At 41.2% G+C, this 12,033-nt stretch overlaps 1 protein-coding gene across 5 annotated transcripts in view; it reads right to left on the minus strand.

Annotated features, from left to right (window-relative positions):
* LOC144302929 (uncharacterized) overlaps positions 1-12,033 on the minus strand; it is a 107,445-nt gene that overhangs the window by 45,775 nt on the left and 49,637 nt on the right. For 3 of the 5 annotated variants that reach the window (XM_077880455.1, XM_077880453.1, XM_077880456.1), the window contains one exon: positions 10,723-10,995. The exons of 1 other annotated variant lie outside the window; for it this stretch is intronic. Coding sequence is in view for 1 of the 4 variants with exons in the window: in XM_077880456.1 (XP_077736582.1) it covers positions 10,990-10,995 (6 nt within the window). In the remaining 3 variants the exon portion in view is untranslated. Of the gene's footprint in view, positions 1-8,909; positions 8,979-10,722; positions 10,996-12,033 lie in introns of those variants that run through there. One more of the 5 variants, XM_077880452.1, reaches the window with a different exon arrangement.

Consider the following 12,033-nt stretch of genomic DNA (forward strand, 5'->3'; position numbering starts at 1 on the left):
TTTATAAAACAGTATGTAGTGTGTTGTCAATGCACATAACACACAAATATGTTTTGTGGGGGAGTAGGTATGTATTTAGGGAAATTTTACACATTGAATTATTAGCACTGGTGGCACTGACATTACTGCTATTTTATTCTTGGTGTGTTTTTGTATTTTACAATTTTTTTCAATAAAGTACAGGTTTTACATTATTAGCTGGAAAAGACAATTCTTTGTGAAAAATTTCTTTGGTCATTACATTAATACATGTACCTTCTCATAGGGCTAATATTTTGTACCTGTGTCATTGGAATTAAAATGATAGTTGACCATTGCTGACCAAATTGGAGATTTGTGGCTATAAAGTGAACTGTACTCTTTGCAAATAAAATGCAAATCATTTCCAGATTCTATTCTATTCCAGATTCCTGGGGTTCAACCACCAATGAGAACTCCGGCAAGCCCCCCACCCCAGCCTGTCATTTAGGAATTGCACTGATTGCAGGGTCTCCTCTTTCCTGAGCTGAGCTAAGCTCTGTAGTCCTCACTTGCACAGAGCCCCACTTCTTTCTTGCCCATTGTTTAAGCCTTGGCTTTTTTTTTTTTAATTTAAATTCAATTAGTCAACATATAGTGCACTGTTAATTTCAGATGTAGAGTTCAATAATTCATCAGTTATGTATCGCACCCAGTGCTCATCATATCACAGGTCCTCCTTAATGCCTGTCACCCAGTTATCCCGTCCTCCCACCCACCCTCTGTCCCATGACCCTCAGTTCTTTCCCATAGTTAAGAGTCTGTCATGGTTTGTCCCCATCTCTGATTACTTTCCATTGTGTTTCCCCTCCTGTCCCCTATGATCCTCTGCACTGTTTCTTATATTCCCTGTATGAGTGAAGCCATATGATGTTTGTCCTTCTCCGATTGACTTACTTCACTCAGCATAATATCCTCCAGTTCTATCCACGTTGAAGCAAATGGTGGGTATTCATCGTTTCTACGAATAGAATAACACCCCTCAGTGAATCACTCTTCTGCACCTTCTTTTCTTTCCTAACTTCTTAGGAAGATACAATAAGGAAATGTACCATCTTCAACAACTAGAATTCCAGAGGCTTCAGTCTTGTCTCAGTGGTTCAACAACTAGGGCCCTGGTTTCATCCTGTCTCTTTGGTCTGTTTTCATTAGTGTTGTCTTAATTCTCAGACTGGTAAAGAAGGCTGAGGCAGCCCCAAGAGTGACATGCAGACATAACAATGTCCTGAGGAAGTGAGACAATTTCTTCCTGTGTTTTCCCAAAAGCCTCCAGCAGACTCTCTCAAGTTGCATTCCCAGAATTTGGTCACCAGGCTACTCCTAGCCAAATGCTGGCAATGGTGACAGAATTACAAAGATAAACTACCTCCAATAAAATTGTGCTTTGGAATAAACAGCAAATACTCACTACCCCTCTCTCATTCTTTCTGGCTCCAGCAATGGATGATTAGTTTCTTCCTATCCCTTGTTATCTTGGATGTATTCTTGGAGGAGGGTTCCCTTAACCTCTTCTGAAACTTTCCAGCTCTTAGCATCATACCACTGGACCCACTGAAGCTTCTAGTGCTAAGTAGAGAGAGGGAGGAGCATTTGGTTCTAAGGGTAGGGCAGGGGAGGAACTCCACTGAGATCAGACCCCAGGCTGCTTGACATGTTTCTTATGGTTCTTTCAATATCATAGTCTTTTAAAAATAAAGAAAAAGGCATCTCGCTGTGTGGGAGCTATTCTTCCACTTAACTTTTGAAGCTTATTGAGCCAAAAGAGTGTCTGCTTCCTTGTCTGGATTCATATCACAAAGCTGTCTCCTCTTAACTTCCACTGGCCTGGCCCAATTTAGCTTCAAGTTTTGATTTCTCCTTACCAGTTTGACGGATGCTGGTTGGTGATAGGATGAAATGATTTCGCTGTTAAATATTTACCAGGGTAGAAAATGCCAAGGCTCAAACTATGGAAAGAACCTTGGTGTCCTTTGACAGATGAAAGGATAAAGAAGATGTGATGGCTGGCATAGATCATGCATTTCAGATGACTCAGTCTCTCTCAGTGAATTCTCAGCCTTCCAGGGTGATTTTCTACACCTCTCCTCCTTCCTAAGAGGTGTGTGAGGCATCTTACCGGGTTCCTGCAGTAGATGTCCTCTGGAGGCTTGCTAGTTTCTCCTATGGCATGGTTTGTCGGTCTGCACCATTACCTGATAGTCACTGTGGATGGCCCATCCCATACGGCCCTCTCAAGTCACGTCCTGGCATCCATTCCTGGAGTCTGTGGTCCTAGGCCTTTCATGAAGACCCCTCACCTGGGATCTCTTCATCCTGCTGGTGCCCTGGTCCTTCCATCACCTCCCCTCCCTTCAGCAGGGCATGTGGGCACCTCTGTAGGCATGGTGGGGCCAGTGGGGAGCCCTGGACACTGTCTCATGCTTACCTGACTATACTCAGCTTGCTCTGCCCCACTGCTCTGCTGCCTGGTGGGTATAGAGCCAAGCAGTGGGGCACGGCTCCCCAAGAAGCCAGAAGCCTCTTCCAGGCTTCTCCCTGGGAAGCAAACCTAAGCCACAGGATTGAGGATGTCTCAGTGCTGAACAATGTTCTCACACTCCCACTTTCTCAAGGTTTGGGGCTCCAGAGGAGAAGAAAATGCCTCTGACCTTGATTCCTTTTTTCCTTTCCCAAACCTGAAGAAGGTGTTGAAACATTCAGGCTGGTCACTTCTCTGTCTTATCTCACAGGCCTTCCCCATCTAAGATGGAGACCACCAGCCATTGATCGGTCAAAGAAGGGCACTGTGGAACTTAGAGATCCCTTCTCTATCTCCATAAACCTTTGCTTTTAATATTTTCAAACTTACTAAATTACTTAAGCAAAAACCCCAGATTTGAAGTTCAAATGGCTTATTTTATTATTTTTTGCAGTATTAATCTTTTCCTTGTGTGGTACAATGAACCTCAAGGTTGCTTAAAGGCAGGAGGCCCAGAAGTATTGGATTTAAAACAAAAAACAAGGGATCCCTGGGTGGCGCAGCGGTTTGGCGCCTGCCTTTGGCCCAGGGCGCGATCCTGGAGACCCGGGATCGAATCCCACGTCGGGCTTCCGGTGCATGGAGCCTGCTTCTCCCTCTGCCTGTGTCTCTGCCTCTCTCTCTCTCTCTCACTGTGTGCCTATCATAAATAAATAAAAAAAAAATTTAAAAAAAAAAAACAAAAAACAAAAAACAATAAGTCAATTATACCTATGTGTCTAGATAAAATTATGTCATTGTATATTAGTATTATTATATAATATATAATTCATATATACATTTAATTGCCACACTCAATAGTAGGGAATTAATGGGGACACTCAGGGGTGAGAGGTCATCATACTAGCTACTTAGTGAGACAGAGTACACTGCCCATTCTCTCTCCTCCTCTGCACACCATTGCCAAGATAAGAAATGCAGGTTATCCAGGCCTTTTGATCACCTATAAATCCTTCCTGAAGAATTTAATGAACAGTTAGTTAAAGGTAGTCCCGCAGATTTTTATTTCTCTCCACTGTTACATTAATGAATTAAATTGAAAATGCTACAAGATAACCTATGAATAAATATTATTTAAATGAGCATGGGGTATGTGTGTCTGTAACCTTGTCTAATTAAATATCAAATTAAACCTAGAAAATAAAGAAGGGCATGTTTGTTGGGGAATTGCAATGGGAGAGACCCAAAATCAAAATCAGCATAGCCACACACTGAACTTGAGATATCCAAGAGAGTGTATGGTGATAAGAAAGGGAAGGACCATCTACTTTTTAAGTTTGGAAGGCAAAAATCAGAATTTGATGATGAATGTCCATGCTGATTTCTGAGTCTATCTTTTATTTATTTATTTATCATGCCCTGAGCCAAAGGCAGACACTCAACCACTGAGCCACCCAGGTGACCCTCTGAGTCTATGTTTTAAACCAGGGTCTTACCTTTTTATTTTTTTAACTGCAACCCTTAATAAGAAAAACATTGAATTTCCTGTGATGTACTCTGATCTATTCTTTTTTGTTGTAGTCTATCCTTTCTTTAATTTTTAAATTTGATTTTTTTAAGATTTATTTATTTATTTGAGAGAGAGGGAGCATGTGCACACACATGAGCAATGGGTGGAGGGACAAAGGGAGAGGAAGAGGATCTTGAGGAGACTTGTCGCTGAGCATGAGCACTATAGACACAGGGGTCAATTCCACCACCATCACGACCTGAGCCAAAATCAGGAGTCAGATGCTTAACTGATTGAGCCACTCAGGCAGCCCTGCTCACACTACCTTTAAAAATGTTCCTAAGAATATGATCCAAAGACCTCCCCTCTCTCTCCTCAAACACTGTATCATAACCTCCTGGGGTTCTTATCTTAAAATGCAGATTCTCAGGCCATTATTTCTTTCTTAGACTCTGAAAGCAAATATGGGTGCCTTTTTCAGCGGCTCCCAACCATTATTCTCATTCTGGCAGGGGCCTCAGAGGAGAGCTGGGATGAGCACAAACCATGGGCTCTGAGGAGTAAGTCTGGGCCTAAGTTGGTAGCCTGATCTTAGGTAGGTAGCCTGAAGAAGATGTAACAGGTACAGCCTCTTGGAGTTTGGGGGAAGCTGCAGGACAAACAGGCCAGAGATCACATGGTAAAAAGAGCAGAAATGTACTGAGGAGAGCAGAGCAAGGGGAAGGGCAGAGAACCAAGCAAGGTCCCCTTAGGACCCTTCTCTGTGGATACTCAAAATACAGAGTCTCAGAGTAAGAACTGGGATTCCAATTTAAATAAGCTCCTCAGGAGGGTTTTATGCAAATGCAGTTGTAGAGGCATTGCCAGGCATAAATCATATCATTCACTCTCCCAGCAGAAGATTAAAATTTGCAGCTTCAGGCATGGAATAAATGTTTAACATGCAGCCATCCACCGAAGTGAGATTTAGTTACTTCACTGTTATTACAAGGCATGCTGGCTTCTTTCAATGGAGACTTCCTTCTATTTCCTGCCATACTTTCAACAAAATATTTGATTTTCTACAGGAACCCCAGTAATTGGTTTCAGTTGTTAAATGAAATTTAGATCCAGTTCTCACTACCAGGTGGGACACAGGACCAGTGTCTACCCAAGGACACATGAGGACAAACACAGTAGCCAGTCTGAAATAGGATTTCTGAATGGGATGACTTTAAGGGTAGGTCATTCTCTGCTAAGATCTGAAAAAAATTTCATCATCTTCAAAACCAAATCCGGAAAGCTAATATATTAATTTTTAATGAAGAAAATGTAAGTATCAGGAAGATGGATGCTCATGGACCCTCTCCCTATGGGCAGTTTTCCTGGGGTGCTGAAATTATCATCAGAATATTGCTTGGTAATCATGTCATTAGAGCAAGTGGAACTGATCAAGTAAACCTAATTAATGCCCACTGATGCTGATGGATTCATCTCAGCCCCTCTCTGGGGATAAGGTCAGCAGGTCCCACTCCTGGGGGAAGAGGGCACTTTCTACACTGCACATTTTGGAGACACACTGCTACTGTAAGAATCTAACTTTTCTTTCTCATTTATATAAAAGAATTTCAACCTTTTTCCTTCTATTTGCTTCATATAGGAAATTCATGCAGGGCAGCCTGGGTGGCTCCGCAGTTTAGTGCCGTCTTCAGCCCAGGGTGTGATCCTGGAGACCGGGGATCAAGTCCCACATCAGGCTCCCTACATGGAGCCTGCTTCTCCCTCTGCCTATGTCTCTGCCTCTCTCTCTCTCTCTCTCTCTCTCTCTCTCTCTCTGTGTCTCTCATGAATAAATAAATAAAATATTAAAAAAAAGAAAACTCATGCAAGCAAAAGACAAAATTAAAACTTCTATCCAGGGGATTCTTCTAGATTGTCCCATCTTCATCAATTGTTCTTATCTTTTCTGAGCTCATCGGCCCTCCTCCCCTCCTCAACCAGGCATAGGTCCCGCTCCAGGGAAGGAACTGGGGACAGGGTGGAGAAGGAAAGCAGAGCACACGGTTGAGCACTTTCTTGGGAAGGAATTTAGACATGCTAAATAGGACAACAGCAGTTTGAGCAGCCCAAAGTGTGCTCTACAAGATCACAGTGGCAAACACTCTGTGAGTTTGCTTATTAGCCCATGTTCTCTTGTAAGGGAAATTTCATCATGAGCTGCCCCCTGCTCAGGGTAGCAGAGCTGGTCAGTTGAGAGCAAGGTGATAATGGCTGCTGGTACTTATGGATCATTTACCTATATCAATCACTGTTGGAATATTTGAATGCCTAATTTGCTCCGAGCACTTTTCTACACACTGGAGACATAAAAGTGAACAAGCAAAATACTTGCTCTTATGACACTTTCATTCTTATGTGGAGACAAACAATTTTTTTAAACAAGTAAAATTACTAGTCTCTAAATGGTGATACGTACTATGGAAAATTATCAAGGTAGGAAAGGGGGCCAGCCTAGAGGAGAGTAGGATTTTAAATACAATGGCCAGGAAGTCCTCTTGGCTGAAGGTGTCATTTGAATAAGTCCCACAGGAAGGTCAGGGAGTGAGCTCTCTGGATATCTTTGTGGAGGGGACCATTCTGGGCAGAGCAAGTAGCAAGTGCCAAGGCCCTGAGCAGCCACAATGGCTGGATCAGTGTGCTGGAGTAAGAAGGAGGGTGGAGGAGATGACATCAGAGGATAGCGGGTAGAGGGTTGGGCCAGTTGTGCTGGGCCCTTTTTTATAGGCCACTCTAATGACTGTAGTTTTTACTCTCTGGTGAAATGGGAAGCCTCTGGTGGTGGGAAATAAAAGAGAGACATATTCTGAATAAAGTCACCATTTCCTGTGGCAAGGAAGACTGTGGGAGAGGCAGGTAATGGAGGAAGATTGGGAGTTCAGTTTGGATATATGAAGTCTGAGCTGTCTACTGGATACAAACATGGAGAGAACAGGCCTGCCCGCGTACATTTGAGAAGTGCCAGTGTCTAAGATGGAAGGTGCTCACCTAAGGAGAAAGGAGGGAGAGCAGGAAAAAGGCCAAACTCCACCCCTGAGTCACTTCACTACTTAGAGATCTGGGAAGTGAAGGAAAGCCTGCTCTTGAAACTGATCATGAGAACCCATGGGGGCAAAGCAGGCCCAGCAGCGGGATGCCAAGGTGAAGGAGGAGAGAGGGGTCAACTGTGCCCAATCCTGCACCTAGGCAATGGGAGAGGGTTTGGCACTGAGACAACTGTTGACAGCAGCTTGGGTGGAGAGCTGGGGGGGATAGAAGCTTAATGGGAATGGTTTCAAGATAGTAAGGGAGAAGAGGAACTGAAAACACAATAGACTATCCTTTCTCAAGTCTTGCTCTAAAGGGAAAAAGATAAATGGAGTAGTAGCTGGAGGAGGGGGATGTGGAGTCAAGAGAGGGCCTTTTCACTTTTTCATGGTAGGAGGAATTACAGTTTGTATGCCAACGGGCGTGATGCATTAGAGAAATGATCCAGGAAAGGATGAGGAACGATCCCAGTGTGGTACTCTTGTGTAGGAGAGAGGGGAAGGCACACACAGAGGTCCTCGGTACCAGGAAGGGAGGCACAGATGCTGGCTACTGAGTTGAGGTGGTGGTAGGAGTGCTTGGATATTCTCTCCTGATTGCTTTTGGATTCACAGTCCCCAGCTGAGAGTGAGGATGGCAGGAAGTGTGGGAGGTTTATAGAAAGGAAAACACACTGAGGAGAGAGGAAGAAGGGATAGATTAAAGCAGTGCAATCCTGCTCTAAGTGCTTTCATTAATTCATTAATCCGCACAAGAGCCCTATGCAGACTGGTAGAACTAGTCTCCCTCATACAATGGATGGTCTGATGAAATAGGTATGCCGGGTAATGCCACACCTGGAGAGAGGTAGCCCTCACCAGCTGAGTAAAAGCAAGGGGCGTGTCCCGAGAGACTCCTCTCAGATTCCAAAGAACTTTAAGGGTTGATTTCTGTGTATCCTTATGATTTGCCTTAGTCTTCCTAACTCAGTAGTGGAGGCTTCATTCCATGTAATAAAAAGAGTCTAAAGTAACACAGTGGTATAATTAAAATCTGACCCAACCCTCTCTCTGCTGGTCAGATGGTGTGGCAGGAGGTAGGATTTCCATCTACACCTAAGGGGCCAATTCTGGGCCCTTCCCATATGGTAGCAATACTTCTGGTTCTACCTCAAGAGATGTTTAATTAATTGGCATCACTGCCCAAAAGCATTGCATAAAAATGACAAATATGGACATTAGAGACTGGTACCTTTTGAAAAAAAATGAAAGAAGCTATTTTAATCAAGGCGAAGAGAACTGAAGTATTTAGCATTTTGGCGATCAGGTTTGCATGAACCACCTCTCAGACTCGAATTTGAGGAGGTTTCTGTGTACAACTCAATTTACCAATTAATAAAAGTGTTTTCTTTTTTGTCTCTATTCATTACTTTTCCTTGATCCCAAAGTTACAGTCTTATCTTAATGTGTCAATACAAATGGTGACAACTACTGATTGTGAACACTCAGTCTAGTTCCAAATACTTTAATAAAAAACACATGTAACCATGCATATCTGCCAAGCATTAATTAAAATAATTTTTCTACCATCTTCCCCCTTTCAAGTAGGACTTATGACTTTGGCATATGTCTTTATCAGAAAAGGAAATATATGCTTTTCTGGTTTGGGAAGGATACATGAAGAAAGATAGTAGTACTTCACAGCTAAAAGCAGTCTAACTAAAATCTGAGACTAAGTGCCCCCATTTAGGTTCTAGTTTTGAGATGTCGACCCAAATCAATCTGAATTTGGTTTGAAAAAGGTTTTTTATGGCTCACTTTGGTCTAGATATACAGAATTTTAATTTTTATAAATAAGGTATGCCAACTTGACCTGAAGTACCTCCACAGAAGAATGCTCCTTTGCATGAACTGAAAATCCATGTCCTTTCTCTTCATTACCATCTATTTTCTGGATTTCAACATAAATTGGAAGTAAGGAAATAGTATTTCAGAATTTAGCTCACACCATTTAGATCCATCTCTCTTAAAGTCACTATTAAAAAAAAAGACAGCACTCACATCAATTGTTTGGTTCATATACTGATGGAAAGACACAAGCAAAAGAAAAGGCAAAAAAAGGGGCACCTGGGTGGCTCCAGTGGTTGAGCATCTGCCTTTGGGTCAGGTTGCTATCTAAGTCAATTCAACCTATTTAAAATTGCAAAGATAATCAATATTCTGGTGTTCAGAACAAGTCCACCAAGCAAACATTTTTCCTTACAGATTTTTTCTTTCAACTATTAAACCATATGATAATACTTGAGAGGTTATTATTTTTTTTTTTTTTAGAGAAGGGATAGGGGTGAAGGGAAGGAGAGAAAATCTTAAGCAGGCTCCACACCCAGCAGGGAGCTTGATCCATCTCACAACCCTGAGATTATGGTCTGAACCCAAATCAAGAGTTGGATGCTTACTGAGTCACCCGGGCACCCCTATTTCTAATTTTATGAAAAATTAATTTTGTAAAAATAAAGATTGAAACTGCCTGAACTTATACTGATTAACAAGAACAATAGTTTACCATTCATTTAAGTATGGTTTAGTAGTTGATTAGTAAAGAGATAAAGTTAAAATGCTTTTCATGGTGTTTGGGGATTAATTTTCAATCTATCCTTACTACAAATTAGTAAATTATTCCTCTTTAGCTCTGGACTCTTTTTTTCCTCACTCAGATTCTATTGAGAGCTATTCCTGCTCCATGCTAGTCGGCTTAACCAGCTACTTCCTTGTATCAAGGCACTTGTTTGCCAATTTCGGAGATTCTGTCTTTTGATTTGCAAATGCATAGGTCAGATGTTATATAACAGGGTCCCCATCAATTTTATTTCTTAGATTTGCTTTGTTAATTTTAGCAAAAATGCTTGCCAACATATACTCATTAACTAGGAATAATTTCTCAATTTGCATATTGCTGATGCTTTCTATCTGTCTCTATTCTGAATGTTCCTGAAGCCCCTGTAGGAAAAATAACATATGGGTTGCATTTGAATAGGAAAATAATTCTCCCATTGCACAGAAATTACAGTTGCGATGATTCTTTTACTCTTAACCTTTAGACACTCTTCTGTTTAGGCACTGTCAAAAATTCTAGGAGCTCATGTACTATTAGGGGTTATACATTTATAAGGAGGTATATACAAAATGCTATAAGACTGAAGATGGGGTAATTGATTACTCTGTAGAAAGCTTGACAGAGAAGCTAAACCTTGAGATAAGACTAGATGTTTGCCAGAAAAAGAAGTATAGACAGACTTTCAGATAGAGCGGGAAGATGTGGAAGGGGTGAAGTTTCATTATGTTAAGCTCACTAATTATTACAAAATTATAATCTGGTTTACCCTGCTTCTATTACCAAAGATGAAGGTCTACCCTGGAAAATAATGGAAGATTGCACTTCAACTTCAACTATGTATCTATTTCATCTCATAAATACCAGCTTTCCTGAAAAACGATTAAACTCCTTTTCACATCAAAATGTATCTGTGCTGCCATCATCCTTCACCCAGGACATTTGTTACAGCTTTCCAAGGCAACAATTCTTTATTTCAAAAACTCTAAGATAAAGCTTTAATAACTGATCATAAGTGATATAGTACTCTCTCCAGAAATAATAATATTTTAACAGATTGATCCTAAATGCAAAAAAGGCTTACTGAAAACTAATAAATCTTTATTTGTGGAATTTTAGTTGTTTTAGTAGATTGACGGAGATAGATTTTAGTATAATAATGTCTATTATAATAGAATGGACAAAATTTGTGAGATATTTTTTCCTCCTTTAAGTAACCAGACATTAATGTTGTCTCTTGGCCATGATAATCCTTGTTCCATTCGACCTTTATAATCGAGATTATCTTTCCCAATCCATGATGACTGATTTCACTGGAAGCTGGGATATCTTTTTTGAGTCTTAATTTGTTTTAAACCTAGGAAGAAGAAAGGCAATTTTAGAAAAAAATGCAGAGAATAATTTTTTTTAAGATTTTATTTATTCACGACACACACACACACACACACACACAGAGAGAGAGAGAGAGAGAGGCAGAGACACAGGCAGAGGGAGAAGCAGGCTCCATGCAAGGAGCCGGACATGGGACTCGAACCTGGATCTCCAGGATCAGGCCCTGGGCTGAAGGCGGCGCTAATCCGCTGAGCCACCTGGGCTGCCCCAGAGAAGAATTTTTACTCATTCAACTGAACAAGATTGCGTTAAAAGTATTTTTCCATTGTAATGAAGCTTAAAAAATGGTAATTTACCTAACTTTTTTCCATTCCTATAAAAATCCTTTCATCACTGTTCTGGTTTCCCCGCTAGTGAATAAAAATGTAATATAAATACATTAATTAAATTTCTAATAAGATTCTGTAGCTGTTGGCCCTAAACTCTAGGGAAAGCATAAAACCCTAATTACAGTTTATCAGTTGCAATTAAGTCTTCCAACTACACCCTAGATGTACTTGAGAAAAGAGTTGCTAGCAAATTTTAGACAAGATTGAAGGCTCTTTCTATGGCTGTCAAGGGACTGCTATCAACCTATGGGAGAAAATCCTAACCCGAGTTTGGGAAGTCTTTATCATATAGTAGCTCTTATTTTCCTGAGATAGACTCAGGATATAGTTTCTTGGTGCAGTGGCTCTCGTGGAGTTGGGTTGGTCTTAAGTACAATGGCTATGAATGCCTTTGTTGACTTTGGGTCAATACTGTTGAAGCTCCTGCAGCATTTCACTTTTCAAAGGTCCCTGTTTCAATTGCCTCAAGTTAAGCCCTCAGGGTGAGGCAGGGAGTAGTTGGGAAGACTATTACTATAAAGCAGAGAAGCAGGACAAAGATGGGATATGGTCCTCCCTGGAAAGGACTAGGATGGAGTACAGGAAGTTGAGGGATGATCCAGCAATTTTTGGAGTCATACTTGGAGCCTACAATGAACTTTTTAATGCTAGAACCTTTTTAAAGCTAGAAAGTG

This window comes from Canis aureus, chromosome 32 (assembly GCF_053574225.1).
Source record: "Canis aureus isolate CA01 chromosome 32, VMU_Caureus_v.1.0, whole genome shotgun sequence".
NCBI lineage: Eukaryota > Metazoa > Chordata > Mammalia > Carnivora > Canidae > Canis > Canis aureus.